A 16595-nucleotide genomic window follows, 5' to 3' on the forward strand; every position below is an offset into this window, starting at 1 on the left:
ATAGAAATAGTAGACTCCTGTCTGACCTCCCTTTGCAGTTTCCAGTGTGGACCATTGTGGCTTTTTTGTTTTCCCTTGAAGAATAAACGGCCATTAGAATCTAGGAATGTTGGCAGGCTGTTGTGAACAATGGATCTGCAAAGGGCCTTAACTACTGTTAAGCTTGATGTTTCTCTCCTAACATTCTACCAAACTGCCAAGTGTCTCCCTAGTCCACATTCTACCAAGTCCGTCCTCACTGCAAATATCTGAGCATCTTCACCAACTGTTTTCTTTTGTGGTCACCGTTTTTTCTGATTTGGACATATGGCATTCCAGCCCCAGAAAGAGGGCTGAAACATGTGTTTTAGTCCCTTATCCACCATGGACTTAGACTTGGGCCATAACGCTGATGTAGGCCGTTGACTGGCCAATGAGGCATTGCAGTCCTCTCACCAGGGCTGCAATGCCTCATTAGCCCCTTGGATTTTTGCCGAGAGTGCTTATAATGCTAATGACAGGGTCGGTAGGGCTTACGATGTCGGTAATGTCCATACACATTTGGTGGAGGCCCACTCTCTTAAACATATCACTTTAGGCCGGTGGCACATTACTGACCTGGTAAATCTAACCCCTGGCCATTAACAGTATAATAGTGGAAACATGATTATGATAATCAACATCTCGGTTGGAGGTTATAATGTCAATATGGGGAAAGAATAGGAGCTGTCAACAATAGTACATATGTATAGAGCCAAGGCAGCATAGTAGCCAATGAGTTGTTAATCTAATGCTTCAATCCTGGATAGTAATGACCACCGGTACAAATTGATTTTTATCCTCTTCCCATACATTGAAAGCTCACTTTATCTGTGATATTTGTTCGATAGGTTCCATTGATTTCAAATGGATGCTTCCACTTGGTGTATGTAGGTTTTGTGTACATTTAAATGTAAATACCACTGTGATTGGCAGTGTCTGATCTGTATTGCCCAAAATAGTAATGTAAAATGCCACTTGTTTTAGCCCCTCTTTGTAACTATAATATGCAATAGGTTAAAGATATGGCAATTATCCCACGGGGTGAAAGTGATCATTTTCCTTTGTCGTCTTAGGACAACCCTAACTAGTTGTAAATTGCCAACCACAAAAGCCAACACTGGTGAAATCACCACTAATCTGCAAGGTAATAGAATTTGTTGGAATGACTCCAAAATTGGAAAGGCAACTATAATTTTGCGCAGGTTGCTTTCCTCCTTTAATGGACGTTATGAATTAACTTCTGAAGAACAATATGAAGATATTGTTCCTGCTTTTGCAAAGATGGTATTCCATATCAAGGTGTCTGTAACAGACTATCTTACAAATAAAGGTACTGCAGAAAGAAGCAATAAAAAAATGGATGAACGAGTTGTATATGATCCTGCTATAGCAGCAGCAAAGCGTGAGCTAAGAAAATCTATAAATGGTGTACTCATCATTTTAGGCCTGTATCTCCTATTGAAGTTTGTAACCACATTAGATCTGTTAAACATATCGTAAATGACGATCTGATTATCGTATTAAGTGCGATCTGAATAAATGGAAAGGATTGCCTAGTTAGCCCTTCAAAAAGCTAACATCCGATTTTGGACTGTCTTGCGTCGTGCACAGCCACGCAGACTTTTAACTATTAGAGTTATTGAACCAGACTGGAGGACACACATAGCAAAGACACTTGGCCTTAATGAGTCCGACGATGCTCTGTTGACTCCACCGGATGAAATCTGGTACTGCCAGTCATCTCGAAAGCATATTGCTAAGATCATCAGGCATCTTAATAAATCTGGGGTTGTGGGCCTGGATGGCATTTGCAATGCATTGTTAAAATTTGAACCAGACATGTGGGCTGGGTGTTTACATCTACTCCTTAGCCATATTGGTGAAATGGGTAAGATATCCCCTACATGGAGTGAAAGTCAAATTCTGCCAGTCCATAAAAAAGCCCAGTGGAACGAGGCAACAAACTACTGTATGCTTGAAATGTTGGATGTACCATCAAAGATGCTTGCTAAAGTTCTCTTGATTGAACTAAATGACTGGATTAGTGCCAACAAGATATATCCCCCCAAACAGATGGGCTTTATAAAAAATCTCATACCGCACATAATTTATTGATCCTGGTTTCCTCGATCGAATACGCTTAGGAACGCAGGAATTCAATGGTTCATGCTGCTTTTATAGATTTGTCAGCTGCTTTTGATTCGGTCCTCGTTGGTAGACTCTGGAAAAAACGTATTGCATGGAACATCCCATTATGGTTATTGAAAATGTTGATGCTCCTTTAATCTGATACATCCGTTAGGATTAGGTTGGATATAGAAGGTAGCCTATCCGCCCCATTTTCGACCAGAAGTCGTGTTAAACGGGTGTATAGTTGCTGCCACCCTGTTCAATCTGTACCTCTCTGATCTGGGTCTTGAGTTTACTAGCCCGACACTTTGCCCAGTTAAGATGGGTTGACATTTCACCAACTGGTTGGCATATGCTGCCGATTTGGTTTTGATCGACCATACACCTAGCGGATTGCAAAGCTTAGTGGAAGCATTAGGGAGCTATGCAGACGTTAATAGGTTAGCTATTAACATCGAGAAAAGTAAAACTATGGAATTTGCCACGACTGTTCGCGAGAGTCGGAAACATACCTTCACCCTGAATGGGGTGAAATTAGAGGTTACTTGTTATAAGTACTTGGGCATTCACCTACAAAACAATTTGAATTGGGACACACATTTGCATGACATTAAATTAAAATGGAATAAAGTAGTTAATACAATCAGCCACTTTGTTGGCAAACAATGTGGAATGTCTATTGAAACAATTATGTTGCTATATCAAACGAAATTTCGATCAATAATGCTCTATGGTATTGAAATTTTGGTTGCATATATGGTACCATACTGAGATGGTATGAACAGGTGTCCTGTGTAGGCTCCTATGTTTGCCAGTGTCACTCCTAGTGGAGTACTTGTACTTTGACTTTGGACTTGCAGGAATTAGTTTCGATGCAATAGCAAGGACCATTCTCCAGCATGGGGTCTGGCATGGATTCACATGCTCATGAATATTCCCCGTCGTCAGGCCGGGAATCCTCAGTATAGAAAAAATCAGTATCAGTTTTGTTTCTGATCTGTCTTTCTTAGTAGTAACCAATCACTGGTCTCTGGGTCATAGTGCCCCCAGCCAATGACTGCCCTCTCCCTAAGCCCCACCTCTGGCGGCCATCCTCAGATTTTTACTGCACGTTCAAGTGTTGGGAGTCCTCGTGCTGTAGCTCTCGCGCTTTTGCTGCGTTTTCGTGTTTTCAGGAGATTTTTCTCATTTTTCGGTTAAATAGAGCCTCAAGCTCCACCGTTTCTACATCCGATCAACGGGGACCCAAGTACATCAAGGCACAGAAGTTCCGGATGGTCACCCTCCAGCACGTGCTGGGTCAGCTGGAGGAGGGCGATTTCCAGTCGTCGTTGGACTTGGAGGATCCGTACTTCCACATCCCCATTCTAAAAAGACACCGAAAGTTCCTCAGGTTCGTGGTCCAAGGGCGGCATTACCAGTTCAAAGCCCTCCCGTACGGATTGAAGTTGGCACCCAAGGTGTTCACCAAGTGCCTCGCACCGGTGGCGGCGTGGCTCGCCTGCAGGGGATCCACGTCTACCCCTACCTGGACGACTGGCTCATCCGGGCAAAGACAAGGGAGCTCGCCGTGGAGCACACTGCGAAGACCGTCCAGCTGCTCACGGACCTGGGGTTCTCCAACTTTCCAAAATCCCACCTAGTCCTGTCGCAAGTCGCCCTGTTTCTGGGAGCCAAGCTAGACAGTGGCGCGGCTGGCCTTGCCGTCGGAGGAAAGGACCAGGACCATCCTGGGCAAGGTGCAGTGTCTGCTGGCCACGGACATGGCCAGGGTAAGATCTATCAAGTCCGTCCTCGGGATGATGTCCTCCTGCATTTATCTGCTGCGCCTTTGCAGACTTTCGGATGCGCCCCTTACAAGAGTTCCTCAACGCCCGCTGGGTCCAGTCAACGGGCAGCTTCGAGGACAGGATCCCACTCAACGAGACGTTCCGTCAGGCGATCCGGTGTTGGGGTACCCGCTCTCATCTGTCGGCGGGCACGGACTTTCATACCCCAGCTCACCAGGTGATGGTGACGACGGATGCCTCCCTGGAAGGTTGGGGAGCGCACTCCGGAGATCTTCACGCGAGAGGCCTTTGGCTTCCAGAGGAGAAGTCACTCCACATCAACATCTTGGAGCTCCGCGCAGTGTTCTGGGCCCTCAGGTCTTTTCTTCCGTCCCTCAAGGGCAAGGTGGTGAGGATCTTCACCGACGACACCACCACGATGTTCTACATCCGAAAGCAGGGCGAAACCAGATCCCCTGCCCTATCCAAGGAAGCCCAGGATCTGTGACATTGGGCCAACGCCCAAGGGATGTTTCTGGTGCCTTTTCATCTGGCAGGAATAAAAAACACCATCGCCGACTCACTCAGCAGAGAGCTGCGCTCGTGCCACGAGTGGGACTACACCAGGATCAAGTGGATTCACTCCTCTGACGATGGGGCGAACCCTAGATCAATCTCTTCGCGACGACGATGAACTCCAAGTGCCGGAGGTTCGCCAGCAGGTTCCCCCAGCCGAGGAGCATGGGCGATGCTTTCTCATTCCCCTGGGAAGGCCTATTTCTTTATGCGTTTCCTCCGTTGCCGTTGCTGCTCCGGCTCATCAACCAGCTCAAGAGGTCCTGGTGCAGGATGATCCTCATCGCACCGGCGTGGCCGAGACAGATCTGGTTCCCGGACCTTCTGGACTTGTCAACGTCCACACCAGTCAAGCTGCCGACGGACGCGGATCTTCTCTCCAGAGAAGGAAGCGCCATTCTTCATCACAACCCAGAGTCGCTGAACTTGCAGGCCTGGCTCCTGCAGCACTAGAGTTTGGAGGGTATGACATCCCAGCCGACTGCAGAGAGGTTCTTGCAAAGGCCAGGGCGTCCTCAACTCTCAAGTGCTACGGACATAAATGGAAGAGGTTCTCTTTCTGGTGCCATGCACAGAAGATTAACCCTCTGCGGATTACAGCTCCTCAAGTATTGCCGTACCTACTGTCGTTGGCCAAGGGTGGACTAGCTCACGCTTCCATCAAGATACATCTGGCCGCCATCTCACGATACACCAGAACTACAGGATGGGCGTCCTTGTGGTCTCATCGGCTGGTGAAGGAATTTATGGAAGGATTGTTCCGATTATTCCCGCCGGTGAAGGCCCCTGCCCTGGCGTGGGAGCTCAACGTGGTGCTGACCAGGCTCATGGGGGCCCCATTTGAGCCTATGCATTCGGCACCGTTGAAGTTTCTGTCGTGGAAGACAGCATTTCTCGTGGCCATCACCTCCGCACGACGAGTGGGAGAGATCCAGGCCACCATACTTGACTTTTCACGACACGAGGGTGGTGCTGAGGACGCACCCCTCTTTCATGCCAAGGTGCCGTCGGACTTCCACCTCAACGAACCCTTGGTGTTGCCAGTTTTCTTCCCGTCGCCGGCTGAGAGGACTCTGCACTCGCTGGACATAGCTAGAGCGCTGAAGTTCTACGTGGACCGCACGAAGAGTTTTCGGAAGACATCACAGCTGTTTGTAAACTTTGGACCTGTGAATCAAGGGAAGGCTCTCTCGAAGGCTTCCATTTCCAGATGGCTCTCCGGCTGCATCATGCACTGTCACCGGGTGGCAAACCGACCGCTGCCCGGCCGTCCGAGAGCCCACTCGACCAGAGTGATCGCTGCTACCACGGCGTTCCTATCTGGTGTGCCCCTGCTCGACGTCTGCAGGGCTGCGACGTGGAGGTCGACGCACACCTTCACGAGATTCTACTGCGTCGATCGGGACTCCAGGGAGGAGTTCAGGGTCGGCCAAGCAGTGCTGCGCAACCTGTTTGCTTAAGGTGAGCCTAGTGAGGAGGTAAGAGATGCTTAATGTTGAGTTTTTTTTGTATTGCTTAATGTTGAGCCTGTTGCCACCTCCCATGGTTGTGCATGTGTATACTGCTATTTATTCTTATATTCATGAGCATGTGAATCCATGCCAGACCCCATATTGGAGAAGGAACAAGTTACTTACCTGTAACTGTTGTTCTCCAGCATGGGTCTGGCATGGATTCACATGCAAACCCTCCCGCCTACCCCTCTGCGGCTCTTCACTTGGTCATACTGTCCCTTTACGTGCTACCAAATCTGAGGATGGCTGCCAGAGGCGGGGCTTAGAGAGAGGGCACTCATTGGCTGGGGGCAGTATGGCCCAGAGACCAGTGATTGGTTACTACTAAGAAAGACAGATCAGAAACGAAACTGATTTTTTTCTATACCGAGGATTCCCGACCTGACGACGGGGAATATTCATGAGCATGTGAATCCATGCCAGACCCATGCTGGAGAACAACAGTTACAGGTAAGTAACTTGTTCCTTCTGTTTTGTGATAAATTGTGACAATCAGAACCTGATAGTATGATGGGTGCATTTGTAGAGGCATTCTGCGAAATTGACAACCATCATACTATGGCCACTCTGGGGAATATGCTCAGAACTTGTATGAAATGGCAGGAAGGATGCTGTGGTGTGCTGCCCAATGGGCAAGTCTATGTGAAAAAGACTTGCCTTAAATCAAGAATAATGGAGCAAAGCATAGAACAGTACCTTGTTAACTTACTGTCTGGGAACCACAATAATGTTTTTGTGATTATATCTCCTGTCTTGACATTAAACCCTCCTATATAACGGCCTCTCTGAATAGTGCGATTGCAAGGCAATACTTGCGAATTAAATTTAATGTAAGCATCGCACCAATTAGGAATCCCACAACATGTGCGACTTTGTGGTGTTGATAACACTACATCTATTACTGGGTTGTGAAAGTATCGATGGGCTACGAGGTAGCTACCTGAAAGCTTACAATAATAGCATCAACTTAGAAGACCTATCATTGATATGGATTGAGTTCCTAAAAGGTTGTGATACCAATTTGATACTACCATGTCACATTCTATTGGAAGTGCGTGGAAACTATGAATATCTTATTATGATATATATTTCTCTGGTTCTTAAAGTATTTTGTTGAATGTTTGTACTCCTTTTATTGTTTTAGCTTTATTTAGAAGAATGTTTTATTCTGATGTTTTTATTGATTTAATAAATACTCTTACTAAAGTATGAATATTAGTCATTGTTGAAATCGATTTTATTTTGCTATGTGAATTGTAATGTGCTTGTATGTTGTATATGCAAAGCCGAATAGCTGATTGTATATTAAATAAATAAATAATGCTAATGACACGGTGGGTAGGGCTTACAATGTTGGTAATGTCCATGCGCATTTGGTGGAGGCCCACACTCTTCTCTAACGCATCACTTTAGGCCGGTGGGCCATTACTGACCTGGTAAACCTAATCCCAATCCCTGGCCATTAACAGTATAATAGTGGAAAGTATGATTGATAATCAACATCTCGGTTGGAGGTTTTATAATGGCAATATGGGGAAAGAATAGGAGCTGTCAACAATAGTATATATGTATAGAGCCAAGGCAGCATAGTGGCCAATGAGTTGTTAATCCAATGCTTAAATCCTGGATAGTAATGACCACCGGTACAAATTGATTTTTATCCTCTTCCCATACATTGAAAGCTCACTTCATCTGTGATGTTTGTTCGATTGGTTTCATTGATTTCAAATGGATGCTTCCACTTGGTGTATGTATGTTTTGTGTACACTTAAATTTAAATACCACTGTGATTGGCAGTGTCTGATCTGTATTGCCCAAAAAGATAATGTAAAATGCCACTAGTCTTGGCCCCTCTTTGTAACTGTAACAATGCAAATGTTGACCCTTCAGTAAAATCTGTCATGTTCTTTCTGCTTTTAGGTGGTCGAACTCCCCCAACAGTCTGTCAGTCTGCTTCCTTGTCCCATCCCAACCTACAATCTAGTACTTACACTATACCTCCAGAGCCCACCCTTTCTCAGAACCCTCTGTCCATTATGATGTCTAGGATGTCGAAGTTTGCCATGCCCAGCTCCACCCCTCTCTATCATGATGCCATCAAGACAGTGGCCAGCTCGGATGACGACTCCCCTCCTGCACGTTCACCAAATTTGCCGTCCTTGAATAATATGCCAGGTAAGTACATGCCCAGGGGCTGGTGGAAAGACGGGGGCTACAATGTCCTTTTGTTATATGAATCTTTTTAAAGCCTGGTAATGGCTTAGTTCTCCTGGGTTTTGCTAGATATTCGTTTTAGGAACACACAAGAAAAAGCATAAATAATCTTTATAAGCATCAAGATGAGGTAACTTACTACATTACAACAAATTAGTAACCTACTGTATTGCACTGGAAACTATTTGCATACAAAGGAAACAAAATAAGATCTCGAATGTATTTAGTAGAACATTCAATATACTCCTCTAAAGCTCATCTTTCTACCACATGGTCCTCCTATTTTTGAAAGTCCTCCAGCAGATTTTGATTACTTTTACTGGCCCTCAAAGGGGATTAGCTCCACCCCAGCTTGGTCACCATGTTATTGGTGCCACTAATCCCAAAAGGGATAGAACAGGTGCCCCTTAACTTTGTTCTTTTTTCCCATCTTTCACAGATTCCACGCTTGGAATTTACCACATCTATTTTACTAGCATAGTTTGGGAAAGACAACTGTTGACCCTTCAAGACTTCAGTATTCCTGCCTTGCAGTGACTGCAAGCAGCAAATGCCATCTCAGACCTGCACCAGCATAGCCCAGGCCTTGGGATCCGATCACGACACTCCCGTTGTGCAAAGATACACACCACATGGCCATCCGGAAGCAGGTAGCTTAGGCACTCAACCAGGGTAGGGGGCAATGTTTGCTTTGAAACCGCTCAGAAAAACCATGCGTTTTGCTATATAGTTGTTACTTTGACAGACCTCGTCCCAAATGTCAACAAAGCATCCAGTTCGGCTGTGGACCTAGAACCAAAATCTGTAATATTACTTTCCCAAAAATCATTTACAGATTGCAAAAGGTGGCTTACCTCACCCCCACCCCCCTGTGCGCACACCCTCCCACGTGCATACACTCTCCAGGGCCACAGTTTCTCGACTCGAAAGCCGATGCGCACACACATGCCTGCACTTACACTGCAGATCAATTGGGCAGCCCTGCATGCTTCTCTTACCTTGGGATTGGGAGCAAAGAACTGAGGTCTGCAGCTCATCAAAGGCTACTGATCGAGGAGCATACATGTATCACACAGAGGGCATCGGCAGCAAATCTTTACCTACCAAAGAAAATGTTATACTGGCCTGCAACCTATGGGCCAAAACCAAGTTTACATTGCAGATATTTACTTGTATACAGGAGTCGTTAATGCTTCCAACGACAATGCCCCAGATGGCTATCCTCTATATAAGTCGTGAGTATTGAATCGTCACAAGATGGCACTGTATTATTGCCAGTGCACCAGAAAAGATTTCGAAGTCGTAGTTTTTTACTCCCTATTAAGGTTGGGAGTTAAATGATTTTTAGGGAGTAAAAATGGAAGTCCGATTTCTAATAGGAGTATTTTATAAGCAAGTAAATATGTTTTACCTGCGAAACGAAAAGGTTTTTGTCGTTTCTTTGCACCTAGTTATACATACAGATTAAAAGATACATGTTTACTTCTTCCGATAACGCAGTAGTAACAATTTCTTCCTGTGTTACTATCTGCACTGCTGGTCCAAACATATCCATAGAGTTGTTTGAGTGAAAGCAGAGGCACATGTGTCTGTTTCCCATTTTTTGCTGGAAGCATGTGTACTCCCTATTTTTATTTTTTGGGAGAATTTGCCTTTTTTAGGGAGGAGTAAAAGTGGCTGATGCATCCCTTTTCTGTAGGGCTGATATTGCTGTGCTATGTGTTTTATCGTACAGTGAAGGGGATTTCTGTTAAGGTATGACTGAAACATGTTGATTACTACACAGTATTGTAGTTATTGGATAATGCTGTGAATGTGTATTGCTAGTATCTAATTGACTCAGGTCTGTTTTTCATTATCACTCCATTCTTGCGCAATAATTCCTTTTTGAGTTGATTCACACATGAGTACCGATGTCCACTCGCGATTTTAAGCACTTACATATTGATCTTGACAAATATAATAATGTTGAGACAGCAATATAACAGATTACTTCTTTAGATGGTTAGATGATTTAATTATGGGAGAAAAGCCGGAGACATTACTTGAGATAAATGAAGCGTGTCCCTTAAGACACCAGCCCCCACATGCGACAAGAAATTTGTAAATCAAAGGGCCAAGTCTCCCCACTGATTTTTATATTTTTTTTTTGTTTTTGTTTAGTATGTGTCTATATAATCCATATTGGCTTGGATGCGGCGGAGGGCAGGCACCATCCATTATGTATGAGACTAGATAACACACTTGAAATCCTGCATCAGTAGGCGGGGGTGCATTGCTTTCTTATGGAGATTGGCTCAGTGCCAAGAGTAATGCCAGAAACAGAATGGCTGTGGGGCAGTGCTACAGGGGTGTTTGAAACATATTATACAAAATGCATATATGGTTAGTCTCCAAAATCAACAAATATGTTTCACTAAAGTAGAACAAATAAAATTTACAACTGTCAAAATGGTAAAGTTTAATATACTTTACAATGCAAAATTGATGCAATGAGCCAGCACTTGTGGCAACACAATGCTGTGTACAAATAAAACCTTGTGGTTGTTTGGTAGAAAGGCCACTTTTTCCGCATGTTGTAACCTTCCATAATTTCATAGGGATAATTTTGCAACCATTCACATAATCCTAGCTGTTGATTGACTTGCTGACAGGTGTATTCTGCAGCCTCCACAAAGCAGGGTGTGATTTACTGAAAAGCTGACATAACCTTAAACGAGGAATTGGTTAATGGTAAAGTAGCTATAAGTGGGTACTGTAGATTAGGGCACAAACTAATTGATGTGGAGTGTGAGGAGTTAGATGTGGCAGCTACACAGGATCTGATCATGCCAATAGTCCATTTCAGTCACATGTGAAGTATGCACACGCTGTACATGGAACATCCAACATGAAGCAAGACAACAGATGGTTGTAGAACAGTGCTTGTGAACAACAATAGTCTTGGTTTATTCTTTCCATCATTATCCTATTCTGTAGCCATAGGCTTTCCTAGCCCACTTCACCACTCCTAGTCGCTGTTCTCCTTCTCCCCTTCTCTTGGCCTGTGCCCATCCACATACTGATCTGTCCTCCGACCCTTCCTATTGACTTCTGGCACCTTACAAAACAACCTTTGGTAAATCCTTCACATTTTCGAACTACCTTTCTCCAGACACGTCTCTGTGCACCTTTATGCCTGCCTATCAGTTTCTTGACCTCAAAGCCTGTCTCTATTCTCATATCTTTAACACTTTAATATATTTCAAGTGAATTGCAACAAGCAGATTGATAGTCAATTCGTTTTAACTGTGTTTTTGAAACCAGCAACTTCAAGATCATGAACTGTTGGGAACAATCCATTTGTATTAATATTCGTGTCTTCTCCTTTCCAGGAATGGGTGGCAATCCTCAAAATCCTACTCGGCAGACCGGTCCCCACTCTGCTCCAATGCAAACCCTTAGCCCAATGGGAATGACTCAGCCCCTTACCCACAGCAACCAGATGCCGTCTCCAAATGCCATGGGATCCAATATGCCCCCTCATGGGGGACCCATGGGGCCTGTGATGATGTCACACAATCAAATGATGGCGCATGGAGCCCAAGATTCTCCAATGGTACCTCAAGGCCGCATGGCCTTTCAGCAAGGATTTCCTTCAATGCAGTCTCCGTCGCAGCAGCTTTCCTTTCCACACAATGGCCCAAGTGGTGGACAGGGCAATTTTCCAACTGGAATGGGCTTTCAGGGGGAAGGACCTATTGGCCGTCCTGGCAACCATCACCACAGCTCCTCCGAGCCAGCACTTTGCAAACCAGGATGTCCTGGAGGGCCGGACTCTTTCCAGGTCATGGGAAATAACATGCCTTCAGTTTACAATGATCCAGATCTACAGGAGGTTATCCGGCCTGGGGTTGCGGGAATACCAGAGTTTGATCTGTCCAGAATTATTCCATCTGAGAAACCTAGCCAGACGCTGCAGTATTTCCCTCGTGGGGAAGTTCCAGGCAGAAAACAGCCACATGCTCATGGGCCTGGTTTTTCACATATGCAGGGGATGATGGGAGAGCATAACCCAAGAATGGGGCTTCCAATGCCTGGCATGGGAGGCCCTGGGGGTAATCCAGATATACATTTAGGAGCCGCTTCTTCAATGTCTGGGCATAATCCCATGAGGCCTGGCTTTATGCAGCAGGGGATGATTGGACCTCACCATCGAATGATGTCACCAGCACAACCGGGGATGCCCGGACAACTGACAATGATGGGCAACCCAGGAATGATGCCCGGCAAGGAACGGTTACCTTCAGGACTCTACAGCCACCCTGGTCCAGTCGGCTCTCCCAACATGCTAATGTCCATGCAAGGGATGATGGGACCCCAACAAAACCTAATGATTCCCCCACAGATGAGGCCTCGAGGTATGGCTGCGGATATTGGAATGGGTGGATTTAGCCAAGTACCTGGGAATCCTGGGAACATGATGTTCTAAGCTGCTAAGACTGGATATACTGACAGTTGTAGAAATGAGATTCACATTCCTGGTGAGTCTTAAGAGCCCAGGGAGTACCATTTGGCCATGCAATAGGTGAAAAAGGACCCACACGTTGCTTTTGGGAAAACTCGAGAATGTATGAAAATATCTGAACAGAATTGCGTTCATTTACTCAACAGGTGGTTTTTTTAAGATTTATTTTTTAAAAATTATTTTTGTGGACTTGGGTACCCTGTGATGGCACCCGTGTTGAAAATCTGTAGCTGTATTTTGAGAATTGCCATTTGTCATGAGTTGCACCATTCTCTGTATGTTTACGTCATTTCGACTGGCTTCTCCCAGGACACTTGGTTTTTTGTGTACTGTACTATATTGTAAAAGGGATTTTAGCAGAGACTTTAGTCTTTGGGGTGAGAGGAGAGTGTGATTCAGTGCTGTTTACTTTAGGTGGACAATCCACCTTCAGAACGTGTTACCGTTTTCCTTTAACTCCAGTGTATAGTAAACCAAACTATGACCTCATACAGAAAGAGTATTATTAAAAAAGCACAAAAAATGAACTATTGAATCCAGTTAGGGAAATCTTTCTTTAAAGAAATAAACGGTTTTGTGGCTACACAGCCAGTAAACATGTTCATTCTCCCCTCCATTCTTTCATTATGTAGGGTTTCCTTTTTCATTGATCTGTCTAACACTCTTCCTACGTTATTTTCCTCCTTCTTTGGTAACGGCAACAATTGTATTTTGGACCTTAAAAGAGAAGACTGGCCATGTACTTAAGAAGCCTTTTCTGTGCTTTTCAGGAAGATGCCGGACTTGTTCGCTGTTCTATCTGGACACTATGACCATATGCAGTAGACCTTCCATTGCCATTACTGTCAACGTTATCCTATTTCTAGGAATTCTTAAGTGTTTTTTTATGTGGGAGTGGAAGCTGATCTGGGATTTTTTTGTGATTTCTTTATTCTGCCCACCCACCTTCTCTTTTACCCAGCGTACAACGTTCTGTGTAACCCCATTAAATTTGGTACAAAACCACTGGCCATGGCTGTGGTGTCAGAAAAATAAAATATATTGTTTCTTATAGAGTGAGGCCTTTCTATATTCCATTAGTTTGTAAGAGCACTTTTCTCTCTGTGTAGCTTAAGCAATTGGAACATACAAAAGAATGTGCACCTCTCCCTACCTCTGCCTCATTACAGTCCAAACCTTCTATATAAATAAAATGGAGAAAATCTGGTTGAGGAGGTGGAGGATGACCAACTCGACTACCAGAAAAAATGGACAGACATGTCATGGTTTGTGTTTGTCACATCATCATGGGATATTTGAGAACTGTACTAATTAGTATGTACATCTTGTTCTTTACATGGTTTACAAGAGAATTCTTCAAACTAGGAATCCTCCCTGATATTCACAATGTTGGGAATTTTCTTTGCTAATGATCTGGATCTCTGACCGCTTTTATGTTTTCTCTTTGAAATCGCTTTCAAAATTAACAGTATGTTTGTACACAGGGGTTGTTTGTTTAATCACAAGCTAGTTGTATCTTTAAAGTTTTATGCAGCCTGTCTCTGGGCATCCAGGACACATTACACATGGAAAGCAGTTGTCCTCCCTTCACTCCAACAAGCTAGCTGAACACTGTTTTTGTGGTGTGTATATATGGATATTTGTTTAACCAAAGTTGCTTTCTCCTTGCTGATTTGATGATTTCTTCCCAGTCTTTTGCATGCACTTATGTTTTTTAGGTTAGCAAAGCAACTCTCCAGTTGAATATACAGCTGTTCCTCTATCTCTGGGGTGTACAACTCTGGGCCCCGAGGGCCAGAATCCTGATGGGTTTTCAGGATTAGCTCATTAATATTCATGAAGAAAGATTTGCATACATTTAGAATCGTTATATGCAAATTTATCTCATGAGTATTAATAATGGGTATCCTGAAACCCAGCATGGATCCAGCCCTCAAAGCATGGAGTTGGACAACCCTCTTGGCTCCTGCCTTGTAAGTGTGGTGGAAAATTGCCGGACACAGGTGGGCACTACAAATACTTTTTCTATGTCTTCCTCGCTGCTTTAGGCTTTATTCTGCCACTGTCCTGTTAAAGTGCCTTGCAACTGGGGCTCATTGCTGGAGAACAGGGGTACAAGATGACTAAAAGAAGCCTGCTGTGACAAGCTCCACCATCATTATTTGGGGCTTTCACATCAATCACCACTTTGGCTGTGGCTCCAGTTTTCAGAAGTTCATGGATTACCTTCTCCCTAGCTGGTGGTGATGCAAAATGTGACCATGCACGTGGTGCTTCATTGCTAACTACATCAAGGCACCTGACAATAGACCATACCAGGGCAGATCGGTATTGCGCAGCAGGGTTTAGTAATGCAGAGGAGCTGCAATGCAGATAGGGATAGGGAACCAGATTGGTTTAAATGTTCATACGTTGCAATATAGCTCGGAACATTTAAATTTTCCTGAGATTTGAGAGATTTTGACATGAACGGTTGAACAGATCACCATATGACGTCTCTGTATGTCCAGTGTTCCACCAAGAAGACACTTCCTTCAGGTTCTGATTTTTATTTTTCTAGCAACTGGTTCAGTCATAGATCGAAGCCAAGCTGAGAAAAAAACTAGTTTAAGTTCACTATGTAACCTGCACAGAATGCCAATGACACTGAGGTTAAGTAGTCTGCCCTAGAAGGCTAACTTCCTTGGTGGCTTTCTTTTGAGGTTCAGAAGCACGTCAGCTCAAATTCATGTCATTGCTTTTGTTAAAGGGCTAGGTTTAAAAAGAAAAACGTGTTGGACGTTGTATAAACAGCAGCTAAAGGAGTCCTGTCCAGTGTCAGAGAAATTCACCATCCAACAATAATCCAGTAGACAGAGGATTGGACTTTAATAACAGTCAACAAAACAGCAAAGCAGACCTCAACAGGACAAGACGGCATGAATACGCGCAGATTGAGAGTTTAACACCAACCCCCTTTCTCCAGGTTACATTGATTGTCTAACTTTGCGTTTCATTGTCTTTAATGGGAAGGGTGTGCCAGAAAAAAATACTCTTAAGTCCCGTCCCCTTTCCTCCATACTGCATGGGCGCCCCTTCCACGGACTGGGGACGGAACCTTTTTCACCAGAAAAAAACATTCTTCCCCCATGGGAGCATGCGCTGCCCTGACTCCACCCTCCTGCGCCACACCTCAGTCTCCTCCTCCATGCCAACGGGAGTAGTCCGAATTCACCAACGCTCCTGGGTTTGGCATCGGCCATGTAATTCCACACGCGGATATTTCTTCTGTCTTTTTATCATACAGGTACTCAGTCCACAGGTGTCGCGCTCCTCCCCGGCGCATGTCGACTTCCACAGGGTTCAGAAGGTGTCCATCCTGCTACGGGCTCTTCTCAACTTCAGACCCCCACGCCCTCTGCCTACGTTGCCTTGGCTCAGACCATGGTTGGTAAGCTTGTACAGCGTGCGACACCCTGTCATCAAGGTCTCTAAAGAACAGGCTAGCCAGGTGTTGGGAGCTGTTCCAGAAATCGCCTCCAGAGGACCTGGAGGACTTCATCAAACATTGTTCCAGGCCCAAAGTAGGGCCTCTGTTCTCCATTGCACCCCGCAAGGGAGACTCCTTCCCTGGACTCGCCTGCATGGGAGTGACCGCCCAGGTCCTACTACCAGCACGTGCACTGAGGCCTCCATGGCTACCGGCCTACGGGTCGGGGGATCCTCAGATCAGAGCTGAGGGACCGGAAGGTTCTTATACGGGGTCTTCACCCGAGGGGCTACGCCCTTGTACTGGCAATATGTCAGAGGGGCCATGGCCTAGTACCGGCAATATGGCCTAGGGGGGCGCCTAAACACAGCACTACCGGCCCATGGGCCAGGGGT

General features: G+C 45.1%; 1 protein-coding gene across 4 annotated transcripts in view; it reads left to right on the forward strand.

The window, feature by feature from the left end:
• The window catches only part of BCL9 (BCL9 transcription coactivator), a 1044334-nt gene extending 1030548 nt beyond the window's left edge, over positions 1-13786 (forward strand). For all 4 annotated transcript variants that reach the window (XM_069635994.1, XM_069635993.1, XM_069635995.1 and 1 more), the window contains 2 exons: positions 7931-8185; positions 11599-13786. In XM_069635994.1, coding sequence (XP_069492095.1) covers positions 7931-8185; positions 11599-12695 — 1352 coding nt within the window. In that variant the 3' untranslated portion in view covers positions 12696-13786. The remainder of the gene's footprint in view (positions 1-7930; positions 8186-11598) is intronic.
• Positions 13787-16595: the final 2809 nt, after the last annotated feature.

Source organism: Ambystoma mexicanum, chromosome 7p (assembly GCF_040938575.1).
Source record: "Ambystoma mexicanum isolate Mex_15411 chromosome 7p, UKY_AmexF1_1, whole genome shotgun sequence".
Taxonomy (NCBI): Eukaryota; Metazoa; Chordata; class Amphibia; order Caudata; family Ambystomatidae; genus Ambystoma; species Ambystoma mexicanum.